At 42.0% G+C, this 20,645-nt stretch overlaps 2 protein-coding genes across 2 annotated transcripts in view; one reads left to right on the plus strand and one right to left on the minus strand.

Moving 5' to 3' along the window:
• Positions 1-14,272: 14,272 nt before the first annotated feature.
• Positions 14,273-14,905, minus strand: LOC308283353 (ATP synthase subunit O, mitochondrial-like; the record flags this gene model as incomplete). Its single annotated transcript, XM_080723774.1, has 1 exon — positions 14,273-14,905. One exon carries the CDS (start codon positions 14,903-14,905, stop codon positions 14,273-14,275), a length of 633 nt encoding a protein of 210 aa, XP_080579900.1.
• Positions 14,906-19,589: 4,684 nt separating this feature from the next.
• Positions 19,590-20,645, plus strand: part of pdxdc1 (pyridoxal-dependent decarboxylase domain containing 1) — a 78,332-nt gene continuing 77,276 nt past the window's right edge. The window contains exon 1 of the mRNA XM_080723950.1: positions 19,590-19,716. The gene's annotated coding sequence lies outside the window, so the exon portion shown is untranslated. The remainder of the gene's footprint in view (positions 19,717-20,645) is intronic.

The following is a 20,645-nucleotide window of genomic DNA, read 5'->3' on the forward strand; positions in this document are numbered from 1 at the left end:
CGTACAGACCATAGACTGTAAAAAATATATGGATGATGCGAAGCCATTGGTTTCTATGCTGCGAAAATGACGCTTTTTTGTCCCTTGTATGGGTGTCACCATCATTGTTTGAATGGTACCCCAGGAATCATAAGGAATGCTATTGGCTGCCAACGGTCACGTGCAACCGCAGGGATACATGGGAGAATGTGGTCGGAGCCTCCCAAAATACATCACACAAAGAAGAACACAGCCGGCTGCTATCAGTTTAGTTGGCCACGCCCCCCGCAACTTTATCATCAATTTTAACATAAATGGGACCATATTTGCACAAAACGCATATCATGGTATTTTAAAGGTAGTTTTTCACTAGCGACAGGAACCATAAAGTATTTATGACGATGTTTATTAAGGTTCGAAAATCAAAGAGGAAAATCTTGTTGGTACCTCGCGGGGGGAAAACAATGCAACTAGCGGCCAATCATGGGATCTTCTCTTCCGGGATAGCTTTGTGAATAATCCAGCCAACTACACCCCTGGTACAGACAGATGCATTGACCCACTCCCATAACCCAGAAGAGGCGTTAGGTCTCTGACTGAAGACACATTATGCCTTTGTGGGGTCACAAGCTCAAGGGTTCAATACAGGCTCATGTGACCCGGTAGAGACACTCACTAACCAATGGGACAGACCTAAACGCTGGAAGAACCGATGCTTCGTTGACACTCACATTAGCTGCTCAAGTGTGAAGGTTCAAAGGTAAGGTAGTAATGCTGCTATAGCCAGGGGCGTTTCACAGCCTTACGAGACAGATATGTGGACGCGCCCTTAGAGTTAATTACAATATCTGACACTGTGATATTTATAGTTGCCTTTACACACACGCACGCATGCATGCACGCACGCACGCACGCACACATACATACACACACACGCGAGCGCGCATATATCTGGGAAACAGAAGGTCTCCGGTTCACATCCCGGTCTGTGTGTGGAAGTGTCCCTGAGCAAGAACCTTAAAGGGATATCACACTTTCAAAATAATTTCTGGTCATGTTATCGTCTAATCAGGCTTTTAGGAACACCCAGGACAGTTTTTGAATTTCTTCATTCAGTATTTAGATATTTGATATTAATTTCCCCCCTTCCAGGACCTTCCTATACAAACCCATTATAACTTCAAACTCTATTGTAACCATGATAGATTCAATGAAAACAACTTTCCTTCTTTCTGGTGACTCCTGTCACCCTCCGAATACGTGAGCAGGCCGTGTTTTTTCGATAACATTCTTCATTGATTTCTATAAATTGTTTGGGGAAATGAAAATTATTAAATACAATAAAAGATTATAAAAAATAAATGAGAAAAGTTATCAAAAAAACATGGCCTGCTCACGTATTCGGAGGTTGTCAGGAGTCACCAGAATAAAGGACATGTGTTTTAATTGAATCTATCATGGTTAAAATGGAGTTTGAAGTTATAATGGGTTTGTATAGGAAGGTCCTGGAAGTGGGAAAATGGGGGGAAATATATCAAATGTCTAAATCATACATGGGCAACAGGCGGCCCAGGGCCCCCACCTTCACTTAATGCGGCCCGCAGGTTAATATCAGATTATTGATTTCAGCTGTTACAATTCCAAATATGACCTGCTTTAATTAAGTCTATCTTAGTAGCTTAATGACTAGTATAGTAGTATTAAAAATATTTTTTTTTCCAATGTCCAATGTATTTGTATTTAGTTTAATAAATAATGAGTATTATTATAACTAAATGCCTTTGAAATTAAATCAAAATGTTAGATTTCAGGATTCCAATTAAAATAATATTAATAATAATTCAGGATTCCAATTCAAAAGAAGCAAAAAATTGCAGATCTACAAGCTCAAAAAACACATATAATGACAAAGTAGAATGTAGCAATATGCATTGTGGCCCTCTGGAGTGAAGGTGGAAATATAGTGGCCCTCACCATCATCAAAGTTGCCCACCGCTGATCTAAATACTGAATGAAGAAATTCAAAAACTGTCCTGGGTGTTCCCAAAAGCCTGATTAGACGATAAAATGACAAAGAGTTATTTTGAAAGTGTAATATCCCTTTAACCCATAACTGCTGACCGTGGTTCTACCCCTTTAGCGCCCACTGCTCCTGATACTTAGGATGGATAACCTCATTTCACTGTCTATGCAAAGATATACTGACACATACCACAAAGGAGTGTGGACCCAATTGTTGTTGTTGTTGTTGTTGTTGTTGTTGTTGTTGTTGTTTTGTCGCACAGTTTTTATAGGCCTAGTTATGGTTAGAATCAGAATGGTGACATGGAAAAGGCTTACAACAGTGGATAAAACCTTTGGGTTGTTATATACTGACGCCTTCTGGTGGAACACTTAAACTGCAGTACCTCCAGTAATAAACAGTTTTCCCCCATTCACTGTTGTCATTCATTGTGTTTTGTTGCTCTGTTAATTTATGTAATAATTAATCTTTTCAAATTACCTTGAGACTGTACAGAAGACAAAACACTTAACATATGTCTGTCAGTCTGTCTTGCAATACATTGCAACCTGGTGAACATTGTGGTTAATAATGTACAATCTATAACGGAAGAAATTCAATATCATGTCTCATGTACGTACAGCACTTTGTGGCTCATGTCTAGAAGGGTGCTATATAAATAAAGTTATTATTATATATGCATGAATAATTCTTTTTTCAGTGGATATATATGGAAATATATGCCAGTGTACAGGCATTCAGCCGCCCACAAATGAGATGTGTTCACTAGCCTACAACAGCTACAGATAACTAGAACTCTCTGTCGAGGTGCACAAGCAGGTCACACATGGCCTACTTGTGCGCAAGCAGAGCACACCACGAGGTGTGCGCTGCTGGCCTCATTGGATGTTAATGAAGACATTACCAAGAACAATCTCATATAAAGTATGTACAAAAAATTGCTGACATCACCAGTCGCATCACCAGGAATGCTGGTCCCTCAATGGCTGTTAATGATGAGACGCTGACATACATACATAAATTCCCAGAATCCCAGCCGTTTCAGGCCTACGGTCTTCATCTTTTTTGTTAAACGCGTTTTAAGCCTATAGCTATGTGTTACCTGAGACCTGTGACAATAACCACAATCTGTGCAGGTGTGGTTACTATCTCAGATCAAAGGTGATATTCAGCTTGAATGAGTTGAATTTTTTTGAAGTGAAACAGGTGCAAAAATAGGCTCACTTTGCTGGCAAAAGATTCTCGAAACAACAGTGTGTTGCCTTTAGCAACCACACTAACTAGAAAGTGTGATTGGTTGCCTATTTATATTCTATATTGTGATGTCACGCGAAGCTTGATCAATTTCAATCAGCATGCACCACGGCGTGTGGATGCCGTTCACAGCTTTTAAACAAAAAGCTACCTTTCCCGAATCCTGAGTTAGCTCCTTTTTTGTTTTCTTTTTTTATTACCAAAGTGAAGAATAACACACAATCTATTACCTGTACAGAACAGTGCTTTTGTATTTTCTCGTATGTGCCACAGCACACTGACTCACACCAAAAGGAAAAGAAAAATCAAACCTCGGTTCGAAGTGAAGCGGTGAATCTGAGTATAAAATTGTCTAGAGCTACAGAATTCTGAATTCTGAATGAATGAATGATTTTATCTGGAGGGCCGGATTGTCATGTGAAGCTTAACCAATCCTAATTTTTAGGAACATTTTTAATCATCCAATCATCAGACCAGGACGGACACTACACACATATTCTGGACGTACAGGACAGATAAAACCTGTTCATTCTGGACTGAAATGACCATATATGGACATGGACATGGGGGACACACATGGGACACACATTTACGGACAGATAAAACCTGTTCATTCTGGACTGAAATGACCATATATGGACATGGGGGACACACAAAGCCACTCCTTGGAAGCGGCTTTCACCGCTTCAATAACTACTTTCAGTGACCACTTTCTTGTAGCCTATACAGTACATCCAATCCCTGTAACCTATAGGTGTGAAGCTGTGATAATGTGATATACACCAGTGGTTTGTGAAAATAGCAGATCTACGGTTTACGAGGCTAGATCTACAGTACCAAATCGTTCCAGACCCACTGTTTGGTAAACAGTGAGCAGTGGTATACAGTACAATATTGATAGTGGTGTGGTCATTTATTGATGTCTGAGCTGTCATTGTGTACATCAGGGGTCACTGTGTAAATCAGGGGTGCCCAAAAGGTAGATTGTGATCTACCATTCTAAATAGACAGGATCAATTTTCAGAAAATCAGAACCCCGAAGGCATTTTGCGAATATTTATTATATACAACTGTTCTAGGGGTATTAAGGGATGCTGAATCCAAATTTGCTGTATATAATGCTCAAAAATGTTCCTAAATGGCTCAAAATTGAGAAATCCAACATGGCCGCCACTGCAAGGCTGAAATCTATTTAAGTGCAAATCTTTTTGACTAAACAAGGTAGAAACTTGAACTAAATGTGTTTTTCTAGGTTTGCCTACATGGGGAATTTGAAATTCTATCCTGATTTTAGATCAGATATGAATAATTGGCTTGAAACCCATACATGTATAGCAGAAAAGGTTCGTTATTGATGCATAATTCGTGGTTTTATTCATCAAAACAGACGTGCTTCTACTACTGCTTGCTCACTTTGACAAAATCAGATGTACCTATGTCTACATGAAAGCTGGGACATCAAAGGACCCAAAGTTTTTCCCAGTGCATGAAATTCACAGGATACTGTCTGAGGATCAACTGGACACACTCCTTGCCTTCCATGCCCTTACTGGATGTGACAATGTGTCTCAGTTCAGCGGCCACGGAAAGAAGACAGCCTGGCAGGTGTTCGAACAACATCACACTGATCTTGCTGGCCTTGGGAAGGGCCCTTTCACAGAAGATATCGTGACATCATCAGAAAGATTCATTTGTAAGATCTATGGTGTGCCTGATGTTGATTCATGCAACAAAGCACGAGTGAAGTTACTCTGCAAAGGTCGTCCCCAAGAGACTCTGTCACCAACCCACAGATGCTGTGAGGTTCCATATCATGCGTGCACACTATCAAGCAGCTATATGGAATCAAGCTCACCTGCCACACCCCGATCTTCCTCCAGTGGAGGAAATGGGATGGATAATCAAGGAAGGCCAGTTAGTCACGGCTACTCTCTCTGCCACCTATGCCCAAAGCCTGCAGGCAGTTCACTTCATGTGGGTGTGCAAAGGAGTGCCTCAGCCAACACTGCAGCTGCAGGTATGTATGTATAATAGATTGTACTAATGGGATTTGGTAATTTTAGAGAATATCAGCCTACTAGACTGCATACTCTAGACTCTTAGATGTTGACAGATTGATGAACCCTACCCTGATACTTGTGCTGGGTATAAACGTTGTATCCCCTTCTCTTCTATTCTATCCAGAAAGAGTCATATGGCATATATGGAAGCATGCAACTGCAAAAAACTTGCCGGAACACTGAGGAAGACTGTGAATAAGCTGCCACAGTAAGGATTACAGTAAGAAGTATTCCCATGTACATTTACTTTTATTGATATGGTAAAATACTATTATATTATATTATATTATATTATATTATATTATATTATATTATATTATTGCGACCGTCAGGGAGCAGTTTACTATGAAAACCTCCACCGGCCGTCCGTCCGTCCGTCCGTCCGTCCGTCCGTCCGTCCGTCCGTCCGTCCGTCCGTCCGTCACACGTCACACGTCACACGTCACACCTTTGTTTGTGTACGGTGTGATGTCATATATCTTCAGTATGACATCACACCACATGTGTACACAAACCTTTGTGTACGTTGCTGTGGCAACAGTCTGTTGTTGCTGGTCTGTTAGTGTACGTTAGCAACCACCTTAGCAACCATGGTTTTACCCTAGCAACCAACTGTTTACCCTAGCAACCAACTGTTTACCATAGCAACCATGTTTTTTTACCCTAGCAACCAACTGGGCATAAAAGGGATTCTGTTAGGGATCTCCATATATGGGCATAAAAGGGATTCTGTTAGGGATCTCCATATATGGGCATAAAAGGGATTCTGTTAGGGATCTCCATATATGGGCATAAAAGGGATTCTGTTAGCTGTTAGTGATCTCCATATATGGGCATAAAAGGGATGCTGTTAGGGATCTCCATATATGGGCATAAAAGGGATTCTGTTAGGGATCTCCATATATGGGCATGAAAGGGATTATGTTAGGGATCTCCATATATGGGCATAAAAGGGATTGTATCCCAGATGATGCCCTGTACTTGGGATTTGTTGATGTAAATGTTCACATAGAGTGTAATAATTGGTAAAACAAACTTTTGGCCTATTTGTGGAGATGGGCTAATCGGGAGATAAGCGACCAACGGTCGCTTATCTCCCGATTAGGGAGTCTTACTGGTATTATATTATATTATAATCCATTCTATTCTATTCAGGAAAAGTGGAATTGGATGCATGCAGCTGCAAGATACCTATGACATCTGCTCGAAATATTGATGACTATATAATTTGCATTGTTCATAGATGCCCCCCGAGTGACCAGATGGAAGGATTATATCTCCAAACTGGCCTGGGAACGCCTCAGTATACTCCCTGAGGGAGTGGAGGAAGTTGCTCAGGATAAGGAAATCTGGAAGTCTCAGTTGGAACTGTTACCCCCGCGACCCGATTCCGGATAAGCGGTTGAAGATGGATGGATGGATGGATGGATGGATGGATGGATGATAGCAAAATCTAAATCAAAATAGTTTTGATGAATAAAACCATGGTTCATCCTGCTTTTGTTTCTGTTTGACGAATTATGCATCAATAACGAACCTTTTCTGCTATACATGTATGAGTTTCAAGCCATTTATTCACGTCACAAATCAGGATAGAATTTCAAATTCCCCATGTGGGCTAACCTAGAAAAACACATTTAGTTCAAGTTTCTACCTTGTTTTAATAGTCAAAAAGATTTGCACTTAAATAGATTTCAGCCTTGCAGTGGCGGCCATGTTGGATTTCTCAGTTTTGAGCCATTTAGGAACATTTTTGAGCATTATATACAGCAAATTTGGATTCAGCATCCCTTAATACCCCTAGAACAGTTGTATATAATAAATATTCGCAAAATGCCTTCGGGACTTTATACAAGCACATTTTCCGAAATTCTGCCTTGTCTAAAAATGGTTAGTTCCAATACTTGATTCTGATTGGCTGGTTTCTGATTAGACCAGTGTCTAAATCACACGATAATCCACACCTTGAATCAGTTTAACCTAGGTGCGTTATTTCTTTCCACAGTGTTGTGAAGCTGAACAAGAGAAAGGAGCGCTTGATTTTCTCTCAAATCCTGCCGCGCGGGGCTTCTAAGCACCGCCCGCGCGGTAACTGAGTGACTCTGAACGGGGCTTCTAAAAACAGCAAGCGCCCCTATTACCCTTTCTGATTGCAAGTAACAGGTGTGGGCTGGCTACTTTGTTGTAGCTGGGAACTACTTTCTTGTAGTAGTGAAATAGAACAGTTTTAATTGGTACATGTCTATAAACTAGACCAGATCAACCTGGTTGTGCCAGACCCCCTGTCTGTCATCATCATTTATGACATCATGCCTTTTATAGGCATGTCATCATCATGTCATCATCATATATACCCTTTATATAGAAAACCCGGACAGACCGACATTTGCTAATGTAGGCCTACCCATTTCATGGGTCTGGCAATTATCATGTTGCCACATTGTAACTGTTTTAGAATAGCAATAAGCCACGCAAGGCCTCTGGTTACCTGTATTTTATAATGGCTGAGAGGGTTGGACCACGCCTCTCAGCTGTTATAAAATACCAGGCCTCTTGTGGCTTTTTGCTTCAGTAGATCACAACGACTGTGCAGGTACCACATGACAATATATAATTCAAATATAAAAAGAATATGTCACTTGAATTAAGGTGACTTGATTGATTGACATCAAGAAGGGCCTGTCAGCTCCCTTCATGGCTTCTAAAGTAGGCAAACTGCCCAATGCAGTGCTTTGTTCAAGAGTCAGTAGCATTACAAAGGACCCAAAAACCTACCACTCCATACATAATGGGATGAAGACTTCTTTCCCCAGTGTTTCCAACATTTTCCCTACTGTTTTGTCTTATATGGAATGCCAGTGCCGCTATTCCAAAGCCTCAGGTAAAACATTTTGGAAGCATGGGTAGATCATGTGGAGCTGGTCATTTTAAAAGTAGCTCCCAAGTCAAAAAAGTGTGGGCACACCTGACTGTAAATAAATATGAAACATCATGTTTTGTCACATAGCTACTTTCCTGGAAAGTTAAAGGTACATATGTGCTACATTTGGGTAGTTATAATCACACCTAATAGTGTGTCCCATGCAGTACAGAGTCTTTATTGAAAGACGTTCATGTGTGTTTAGTGGTGCTATGGATGCCATCTTGTCACATGCAATGTGTCCTGTGTGAATTGTGTGGCCAAGTGGAGATATTTGACTAGAATGTTCCATTTCTGTGAGAACTTTCAAAGGGATTACAATGTAGGCATTATCAAACACTCTTGATCCAGAGCTTACAGTAAGTAAGGTAAACACAGGGTAATTACATCAAATGCATAGTTCCTCAGTAATCTAGGATCACAGGTAAACCATGGACCTAGCAGCAGTCTAAACATTATAATATCAAAATAATTATAATATGTAGGCCTACATTGAAACTACACAAACTATATGATGCCAGGTCAACAAACAGTTTAATAGTTAAAATAACTGCTCTACAAGGCCAAAACGTGTCGCATTGCGCTTGAAGTCTCAGCATTAAGTCAGAAAGGAGGCTCCAAGGAGACATTGACAGCCAGATAGAAGCAGCAGGTGATCCCATGTGATTACAACCAGTACCAACACCAACCACTAGGGGACAGCAGACTACACAAGTCTGTGCTTCTCCTCATTGTTCAGTAAAAACACTAGCTGGAGAACTCATACAATGTCATTTTGAGTATGCATGCATGTCATGGTTAATCTCTCAAGAACAGACTCTCCGAAAAGGATCAAAACAGAGAGGGCGCTTTTTGACGATGGTTAGCCAGATTGTGTCATGGTACACTACCACAATTGCATTAAAAACAGAATTCCAGACCTATCAAAACAACAGATCAGGTTACTACTAGGCCTCACACCCAGGACTCACCTAACCCTGGTGGGTAAAATTGTTTATTTTTGTCCAAATGAATGTTAAATGAAATATTTGAAAAAAGGTCTTAAGTAATGTAAAGTATAGGCCTATACACTGTGGTATGAAAACATATTATCAATAATGCCATATGAAAGGCTATCCAATGTAAAACAAAGGTTCTTATATTAGTCCATAAAAGAATGGGCTCCCCTTAGAATATAGCCTATTTTGGCTGTGAGTGGCCCGTGTTAATAACCTGTAGGCTACTGGTGTCGATGTTTTTATGTATGCTTAATGGCTTGCCTTGCTTTTCTATAGTTTGGAGCGCAAATCATGGCAATCATTTAAGTTGTTACACAATCGGGCAGTACCGCAATAGGCTATCATAATAAACTAGAAATACTGTTCCTACGAAACAGTGTGGGCTCGCATGGAAACACCATGATCTGCCCAACGGGCACTCCAACATTACTTCTCCTACAGCAGATCCCCTATAAAGATTTGGGAGAACATACTATAAGGCCGGCTTTACACTGCAGTCCAATCCAGCCCAAATCCGATTTGGTTTCAAATCTGATCTTTTGGCCAGAGTTTTCACACAGCATTTGCAAGTGACACAGATCTGATCTGTGCATTCAGACAGCGTTAGCCCAAAGCTGCTCTGCGGCGACATGCATGCTTTGGTTACCGTGGTAACGACGTAGGCGTCATGGCGTTACGTCACTACGGCGACGCTGGTTGATTACGTTCTGATTACGTTCAGGAAATGCGACATAATAGACCATAGTAAACACACGTTAATATTGTTTTTCTCTCTTCTTTTCTTTACTCTTGTGTTTCGCTCTTCTCTCTCGTTTTCACTGTTTAGCTCATGTGTTTCACGTGTCTCTTTTGTTTTTCTCATGTGCTCAGTGCGCTGTAATCAAATAGTAAATACTCGCGCTCTGTAATGATGTAATTTACAGCCGCGCTCGGTGACGCTTGGCCAGTTTGAAGTGGCTTGTATGTGACCTGCATATAACTCAATGGGGTGAATGTGGTTGCTGCTTTCAGACTGAGTCAGATGTCCTCAGATCCGATATGGATCGGATTTGAAACTACCTCTGGATGTGGTTTTTCAAAATCGGATTTCATGTGACCTGAATGTGACATGTTTGGATTTAGATTATTTTGAAAAAATCGGATTCCACTTTTGAAGTGACTCAGATCTGATTCAGGCTAGATTTCAGTGGCAGTGTAAAGCCGGCCCAATAGATTTCATTTGGGTGTTGTTGATATTTATGTCAGGTCGCACTTGATTATGTTCTTGACTTGTTTAGTTTAGTGTGGTATCAAGCAGCGAAAATAGCCGACCTCCAAGCTCACAACGCGTCGTGAGCTTGGAGGTCGGCTATTTTTTTTGTCACCAAGAACACTGCACCTCATTGGCTAAAGGCCCTCCCTTTGTACTGTCGGTGATTTCTTTGAGGCGAATAAACTCGATCTATAAAGATTTGAAAGAACATACTGGTCTCGCCTTTCAGCGAGCCCACAATAAATACCAAGTCGCGTCACTCTAACTACACTTGCAATTTCCCAGAATTGCATCTTTCTAGTTCTCTTGAGTTTTGACTGGGCGAGACATTCACTGCTTTGCATTTGAGGTCATTATACAGTTCCTACCGCGATAAGGTAGACTCCCAAACGTAATTTAGTGGCTTAAGTTATTCATAAACATGTTTATGAATAATGTTAATACAGATATAGTTCCGGCTAGGCAGGATTCTGACATGAGTCGCGTAGCGTCGCCCCAGTGGCTCCTCAGCCAAGCACATGCACCAAATGTCTGAACTCTGAACCTGCGGTTCCTCTCGTACTGAGCGGGATTACTATTGCAACAACACAACATCAGTAAGGTAAAACTAACCTGTCTCTCGATGGTCTACTCTAAACCCAGCTCACGTTCCCTATTAGTGGGGAACTCCCTGAGCCCGCCTTAGGACACCTGCGTTACCGTTTGACAGGTGTACCGGCCCATTCAAACTCCCCACTTGTCACTGTCCCCGGAGCAAGTGTGCACTGGGACTGCAGGCGCCAGAAGCGAGAGTCAGCTACATAATTTATCAACACTCAGAGTTACCGACCTCTAGGGTCCATTTGGTTAGGGTTAGGGTCCATTTGGTTCCTAACTATCATATAATTAGAATCCCCTGGAACCCCTCGGGATCCCTGGGTGTCCCCAAAGCCCACTTTGAGAACCATGGCTGTAGAAGGCCTGTAGGACTTTGGGACCCATACCAAACTTCTTCGGTTGCTGGGCCTTCACCACATGTGGTGTGTAAGTCCCAGGTGAGTTTTTACACTGATGTCTCCCCCATGTCCTCTTTCTTAAAATTAGCTTGTGTGTGTAGGGTAGAAGGTGGGACGGTGAGCGGGCATCACAAACGTAACATGCCCATTAATGTAGACCACTTTAAATGTTACCGGTGGTGTCCCCTATCTTCTATCTACACTTTAAAGTGGTAGCTTAACTGTAGAAATGGGAGCCAAATTGACCCGTAACCCTTACGGGTCCATTTAGTTCCCATCTGAACACTATCAGAGCTACCGACAGATAGGAGTCTTGGACTAACCCTCTCTTCTACGCTTTTATGACTATTAAAGTTATATTTAAAAGAAAAAGAAATACAGCAGCACGCTGAATAGAAGAGTTGAATAAAGGAAAAACAGTTGGAGTCTCTCCTCTTGTTTGGTCCTCTTCTCCTGGGGCGACACGTTCGCCTCGCTTGACCACGAGTTCTCCTCTTGAACATCCTCCCTGTCATCTTCCATTTTCTCGGGCGTCTTCGTCGTGCTCTTCGCGTCCTCCTCGCCCTGGTGGGACGCTGTCGCCTCATTTGTCCACTTTTTCTCTTCTTGAACCTCCTCTGTCTCCGCCATTTCCGGGACAGAGTCCTCCGCTGCCTCCGCCTCGTCTTGGTTCCTCCGCTCTGTGCTGAGGAGCTGTTCTGCCAAGGCCTCCTTTTCTCGGATCAGTCGGAGCCTCTCGTGCTCCCACTTGTTCCTCTCGCGCCACCTCTCCTCCTTGAGCGCCGCGGTCGCCTGGCAGCTCCTCTTCTCCTTGGCTTCCATCTCCTCCATCCACTTCTGCAATGTGGTCATCTTGAACGCCCTGGTCCTCCGCTCTTCCTCCAATTCCTGGATCTGCTCCTCTTGAGCGAGGAGCCTTTGGATCAGCTTGTCTTTCATGGCCTCCCACCCCTTCCTCTGGTTCATCCTCCCAGAGGCCTCGGGTGACGTTCTTTTCTGCACGTAAAAGTAGCCGAGCACACCTACTAATGCTGCTGCCGCGACACCAGGGCACACTCTGACCTTATTGAACATGAACCGTGAATAGCTTTCCGGGGTTCACCTCCCCATCAGAAGCATATCTAAAGCAGGCAATCTGACATTTGTTTATATACTCAAACTCTCATTAATTGATGACGTCACAGTCACTCGGGTAGTATAATAGCTGATTCTCAATTTCCGGCCGGGGACCACCAGGGGTCCAAATGGACCCTGACGAGTATGTAACTCAAACACTGAGGATTTCACAATGTAGATTGGGGTCTCAGAAATTGGTATCAAATGGGGGCCTAAAAATCCCCTCTTTTTTCTTCACTTTTATTTTTGAGCGGTATTTTTGAGCGGTCCTTCCTCTGGCTTTGTGCGTAGGTATGTAGGCTATGAGTGTCTGTATGAGCACGGAACTCCATGTATGGAGATGACTGACTTCACGAGCAGAACAGCCCATACAAGGAGAGATGCACGTGTGTTGTGTTTGATACCATTTTCGGAGCGACATGATTTTTTAAATTGTTTTTGAAGCGGTGAAAGCCGCTTCCAAGGAGTGGCTTTGTCTGTCCCGTACAGTCTGTCCCATTCCAAGGAGTCCCGTGTCCATGTCATGTCCTGTGCATGCAGTATTGAGGATTGGCCAAGCTTCACATGACAATTTGGCCCTAAAATCATTCATTCATAAATTCATAAAAATATAGAACTAAAACACATAGAAAGTATAGATCTAGAACACAAAATGTATAGATCTAGAACACAGATTTCATAGCTCTAGAACACATAGAATAAAGATTCACCGCTTCACTTCGAACCAAGGTTTGATTTTTTTTATTTCATCGAGATGAACTTGACATTAAACACCGGCTTTGCAGAAATAGTAGTGCTAGAACAGGTAGCAAACTAGAAAATATGCAATTCTGGGAATCGTGAGTGTGGTTGCGAGTGTGGTTACCTATATATATTGTGGGGCAATCTCGCTTTTCCGAACGCACACTATTTCGACAACGGAGTGTCGGCAGGTATCGCTACTCACCCCACAGAGGTTAGGGTTAGGGTTTGGTTGTCGAAAAGACGACTTGTAGAAATAGCGAAACGCTCCCATATATTGTGACCGAATTGAACTCAACGGACTTACTCTATAATGGTGACGTCACAGAGAATGCTGCTTCCTGATTGTCTATGATGTTGTAATATAATAAAATAATGGCTGGACTAACAAGTGTCTGTTTGCCCTACTGGCAACCACACTAATTAAGATTTTATTGATTACTTTTAAAGCACTACATGGCCTAGCCCCCAGCTATATTGTTGATATGCTGGAGGACTATAACCCAGGGCAGCCTCAGGTCCTCAAACAAGGCTCTACTGAAAGTCCTAGAAACGAATCTTGTCACCATGGGTGACTGTGCTTTCTCGGTCCGGGCACCCAGGCTCTGGAATGCCCTGCCTGAGGCTCTAAGATTAGTTACGTCACTGTATTCTTTTAAGACAAAACTGAAAACTCACCTGTACACCAAGGCTTTTAATTAGCCTTAGTTTTTGTATTATGTTCTATTTTCTTATTATGTTTTACTTATTTTGTTTAGTTGTTTACCTTTTAAATTCTACTGTTTACTGTTGTCTTATCTCATTGAATTGTATTGCACTGTATTTTATTCATTGGAAAGCACTTTGTAACCTTGTTTTGAAAAGTGCTCTATAAATAAAGTTTATTATTATTATTTTTATTATTACATTCATAAGCCTTTTCGCTTGACGGGAATTAGGTTTCCCTGATGAGCTTGGTCAGTTTCTGAATCTTCGTTCTGGTTGACATGTCCACGTACTTGTCTCCATCTCCAACACTGACGATCATGCCCCCAAGAATGGAGGGGTCAGACTTTGTCTCCAGCTTGATAGTCTCGCCCTTCTGAAGGAAACCCTTGAGAGCAACCTTGAGGTCTTTGAGGCCGGCTTCATCCAGAGGACGGGCGGTGGTGACAGAACACAGGACCTCTCCACGGTGAGCGCTCATCATCTTCGCAAAGGCGGCGAAGATTTTACCAAACAGTGTCAGCCGGCCGTTCTCCGCCAAGACATCGATGAAGTTGGCGGTGATGGGGAGGAGCTTAGCCTCGGCGAGAGCGCCGCGGAGCATCTGCTTTTTGATGTTTCGTTTCACGAAGGGGTCCGCGATGATGCGGGAAAGCTTGGGGTCCACGATGAGGTCAGAGACCTTGGCCAGTTCTCGCTCCACCTGATCCAGCTCGTTGTGCTTGCCGGCGGCAGAGTACAGAGCAGTGGCGTAGCGGCCCTCGACTCCGTACACCTGGATAGGAGGTTTCACCAGCGAGGCACGGCTGATCACCGACGAGCTGAACCGACAGACACGCTGTGCTAGCGTGTGTGCTGCCATTTTCTATTTACACAGTCTGGGGTCTGAAATGGATGAAGAGTTTCTGTTACCGAGTACTGAGGATACAACTCGATACAAGACAAATCAAATGGTGTCCTTATTTTAAGGATTGGCACCGAAGGGTTCACCACAGAAGGGCTCAGTTGTCTTGATGTCATCTGAATGCATGTACGATATGTCCCCTAAAATAATGCCAGAATATAAAACTGACATCATCAACATTATGTCAGTATGCCCAAATATTGACTTCCATACAGCTCAGGGCTATTATGAGAGCCAATTACTTTGGATGAATCTATGATGATGTGATCAGTCTATGTCATAGAGTGATCACATCATCAAAGATTCGCCCAAAACAACATAACAACTAATGTCATATGACATATCTATGACGCATAGACTACGTATAGATATAGACTCCATATTTGGGCATGATTTCAGCGATACTATCAAACAATCATGTGATAAAATAAGGCAAATATATCCTGTTTCCATTTGTACACTCAGAGTTAAATAGGGAACACCGGTAAATAGAGTAGGCTAGGCCAGGGGTCTTCAACAGGGGGTCCGGGACCCCTAAGATAAGGCGTCCTCAGAGTTACTACAGGGGGTCCTCCAAATCTTTGAGTGATAGAAACCTTTTTTTCTATATTAACCTCTTGAACCCTAGTGTCCACATTCTGAGAACTTAGCCAAAAATCTACAAGCTCACAACGCCTCGCGCTATCCGCTATTTTCGACAAAGAGCTTTGACGTAGAGGGGAGAAAGAGCAGACAAAGAAGTACAGAGTGAAAGGTCAAGTTTATTAAGTATTGACGGTTCAAGTCGTTAAATATCTGAAAACACACATTGACATGAATCCAAAATACACTGATGATTGTGCTGTCAAACAATGAAACTATATGGAATCTACGGTTGTGGGGGTCCCTGCTTCATCTCTCTCTCTCAACTAAGTGGTCCTTGGCCTGAAAACGTTGAAGACCCCTGGATGCTATAGGCTATAAAGTGTCAGTCAGTCAGTCAGTCAGTCAGTCAGTCAGTCTGTCAGTCTGTCTGTCTGTCTGTCTGTCTGTCTGTCTGTCTATTTCTCATGCCCTCAGTGATCGTCAATATTGACTCAGCCTCTATAATAGTCCGGTTCACTATGTTAAGAAATGTTTATTCGTTCAAAATTTGTGGGGATTTGTAAAACTATACATTTTTGGAATCTTCAGAGCATGGGGAATCCAAAAATCTTTGTTTACATTTGCACAGAAACCTGCAAAGCCGCCATTTTGGACGTTCAAAATGGCTGACATAAAATACATAATTTGTGCCATCTTGGCTTCTAGACAACCTAGAAACGTAATTAAACATGACAATCCTATGTTTTCTGGGTCAAGGAATCAAATGAGTAAATGATGGGTGTAAAATGTCCTGGACCCCCACCCCCTTTCTGGGTGTTATCTATTTTGGGACCTCCCAGAACACTACGCCAGCCAGTTAATGTCCGATTTTCATAATATCAGAGTTGTTTTGTAGGTTTTAAAACATCCCGAGTTCATTTATTACACTTTTACAAGCAGCCAGAATGACCTGTCTGACTTTTGGTTGGGGTCTTTCCTCACCTTGGACCCCCCAGATAGACCCCTGAGCCTATCTCAGTAATCGCTCTGCTCCTGCTCCAGAACAATGTTAAATTATATCATAATTGAAGCATAAAAGTTGTTGTAGCTGGGCTCTGGAAACAGAAATGAGTAGTAGCAAATAACAGGGGTCTTCCGCAGGGGGTCTGGGACCCCTGGGGGGTCCTCATAGTTACTACAGGGGGTACGCCAAATCTTTATGGGATCTTTTTTTTTTTTTTTTTTGTGTTGAATGTTTTTAGGTATCCTGGGTTATGTATTGTACTTTGATGGTTTATTAGTATTCTCAGTATTATTTATATATTTTGTGTGTTAGACAGTTATGGTTGACAGGTGTTACTGCAGGGATTGCAATAATTAAAGTATTGCAACTTCTTACTTTGGGCGTGCAGAACAACGTGTCTATTTATTGCACTGCACTCACACTGACAACACAACACGCACACCTCTTTGTATTGTCACCCCAAAACCCTCACCCTATCCAAGAGCCCATGGTCAATTACGTCCAAAGAGATTCACTACAATACAGTAATTTCAGACATGCAGGATCTATTCGTCTTTATCATCGTCATCTTCGATGTCCAACCTAATAGTGTTGACAGTGTCTCCACCATAGCATAGAGTAAAAGGCAGGTTATTTGACTACCTGCACCATCCCTTGCAAACTGCTTTTCAGTCACATTATGAGCTCAAGTACTGCCTTTGGAGCAGGGAGGGCAAGACACCTGACTGGAACATACCCTCCACTCTCTGAATTCCATCTATTTTCTTCAATTGGTGGGCAATTTGACAGGTATGATTTATCCCTCATTGTGACGTAGTTGGCACAGAGGATTATGTGGTAACAGTGCAGCACAAGTTGGAGGTAGTATCTCAAGCTCTAAGTTCTTTGACAGAAATAGTTCCCATCTGAGTAATTGCAGGGTTGTTGGACCTTTTGAACTGTAAACACGGCATGCAAAATGCTCCAATGATGTTGATGGATGCTCACCATTAATAAGCTCAGGAGGAAACCTTGCCAAGGTCCTTGAAGCGGTTTATGGCTTGGTCATCACCATCAGGCTTCGAGTAGGCATTGACCCATGTACTTTGGAGATTCCAACAAATGTTCTTCCCCAGTCAGCAACAGGTAGATTGTGTAGGCCAAGGAACCCTTGACATTTGTGACATCCAATAACTTGACCTCACTCGAATATATCTATATTCTTTTTTTTTGTATCTGTTGCAAATTTCAGAGAAGTAACAGCAGGAGGACATCAGTGTCGGGTGACCAAACACATATATCTCGCAAAGCACCATAAGCAGTAGAGGCAAGGACTTTAGTAATCAGGGCCTATTCATGTGTGTGCACTTCCTCAAAATCATGTCCCTTGATGAATGTATTGTATTATGATGCCTACTTTGTCATAACTGACAAATTGCCCTGAGCTTCCATCAATCGAAGAAAATAGATGGAATTCAGGTTGCAAGGGACGGTGCAGTTGCTCAAACAATAACCTGCCTTGCACTCCTCCCTGCAAATGCTATGTTGGAGACTGTCAACACTATTAGGGAGGACATATATTGTAGTGAATCTCCTTGGGCATAATTGACCATGAGCTCTTTAAGAGGATAGGGTGTGGGGTTTTGGGCTGACGATAACAAAGAGGTGTGTGTGTGTGTGTGTGTGTGTGTGTGTGTGTGTGTGTGTGTGTGCGTGCGTGCGTGCGTGCGTGCGTGCGTGTGTGTGTGCGTGTGTGTGTGTGTCAGTGTGAGTGCAGTGCAATAAATGGACACGTTAGTCTGTGCGCCCAAAGTAAGAAGTTGCAATACCTTAATTCTTGCAATCCCTGCAGTAACAACTGTCAACCATAACTGTCTAACACAAAAAATGTTATAAATAATACTGAGAATACTAATAAACCATCATTATACATAAAAATGTTAAAAGTTTAAAAAAAAAGTTAAAAAATATAGATTTGGCGGGCCCCCTGTAGTAACTCTGAGGACCTCCCAGGGGTCCCGGACCTCCTGTGGAAGACCCCTGGTATTTGCTACTACTCCTTTTTGTTTTCAAAGCCCAGCTACAACAACTTCTATGCTTCAATTATGATCTGATTTAACATTGTTCTGGAGCAGGAGCAGAGCGATTACTGAGATAGGTTCAGGGGTCTGTCTGGGGGGTCCCAGGTGAGGAAAGACCCCAACCAAAAGTCAGAAAGGTCATTCTGGCTGCTTTAAAAGTGTAATAAATGAACTCAGGATGTTTTAAAACCTACAAAACAACTCTAATATTATGAAAATCGGACATTAACTGGCTGGTGTACTGTTCTGGGAGGTCCCAAAATAGATAACACCCAAAAAGGGGGTGGGGGTCCGCAATACTTTACACCCATCATTTACTCATTTGATTCCTTGACCCAGAAAACATAGGATTGGCATGTTTAATTAAGTTTATAGGTTGTCTAGAAGTTTCCTATGCAAACTTCTAATAAAGCCTTCAATCAATCAATCTATTTGTCTGTCATTCAATGTTATATGAGATACTTAAATGGTTTCCTGTTGAAATAAGCTTAGTCTTTTCATGGATCTCCTTTTAGTAGACCTTGTACCAGTGAACTGTACCGTCATGAATCTGTACATTTTCCTATGCAAACTTCTAATAAAGCCTTCAATCAATCAAGCACAACTTATGTATTTTATGTCGGCCATTTTGAACGTCCAAAATGGCAGCTTTACAGGTTTCTGTGCAAATGTAAACAAAGATTTCTGGATTCCCCATGCTCTGAAGATTCCAAAAATGTATAGTTTTACTAATCCCCACAAATTTTGAACGAAAATACATAGTGAACCTGACTATAACTGCTGCATTTACATTTACAGTAGGTCAGGAGGATATCCCGGTGTGAACCCACTCCGCCCACGACGTGACGTCATCGCAACGTCAGCGGTGCCAACGTGGAACGTCGACGTACACACACATACACACACGCACAAACACGCGCACGCACGAGACACCAGGAAGTAAACTCAACTGTCACACACAGCACAGACAGCAGTAATAACCTATAATAGCTGTGTGTTGTTCTTTTATTTTACTGTCTATTCTTATATTTACGGCCGTTATTGAAGTGTCACGTTATTATTTAACTCTGCTTCAACACCGAGGAGCGACGCCTGACGGCTGCGTCCATTCAACACCGAAGGTAAAACAACATTACATTCATGTTAAGCTGTTTTATTTACATGTAATAACAACTACAACAATGCTACTTCTACTACTACTACTACTACTTACTTACCTCTCCGTTTCCACTGTAAATATCTTCCTTTTCCTTTTCTTTTCTTTTCCTCTTTTTGAATCCTTTTTTCCCTTTTTGTTATTGATGTTATCCTATGCAAAGTAGAGTACTGTGTTCTATCCCAGTGGTTCTCAAACTTTTACATTTCAAGGTCTCCCCTTAACTCTGACAGCATACAAATGGAACCAAATGAACCCGTTAGGTTTCATTTGGTTCCATTTGTATGCTGTTAGAGTTACAGACTTGTATGGGTCAATTTAGACCCCCATAAAGGAACCCACAGGGGCTGTTAAGTATGACATCATTTTGTAGGCAGAGGAGAATTTCTGCCTTTTTACTATTTTTAATATTTACACATTTTTCTTCTCTTTGTTGTTGAAAAGAAAGTGTTAGAATTATACTTTAGTCGTTATTTCTGTCTCGGATCTGTTGAAATAGCGAGGGACAGAAAATGCTCTGGGGGCATGAGTTCTCCTCTGCCTACAAAATGATGTCACGGCTTAAAAGCCCCTGAATCCACTTTGAGAAACACTGTTCTATCCGTCTGTCTTTCAATGTTATATGAGATACGTATCTCATATAACATTGTTATATAACATAGTTCTTCAATCAATCAACTAATAATAAGTCAGCTGATTCTTTGTCTTTGAGTGAACAGGATAGGTGGGCAGTGGGCACTATATCAATTGTTGGATTTTTTTTTAAAGTAAAAAAAAGTATATATGATTAGAACATGCTCAAACATTCGGCAATTAAGGTCAAATTATGTCTCCAATTGCTACAAATAGCCTACCTACAAAACCTGTATGTCCAGTCATTTGGGGTCATTAACA

This window comes from Nannobrachium achirus, assembly GCF_963921795.1.
Source record: "Nannobrachium achirus genome assembly, chromosome: 4".
NCBI classification, from domain to species: Eukaryota; Metazoa; Chordata; class Actinopteri; order Myctophiformes; family Myctophidae; genus Nannobrachium; species Nannobrachium achirus.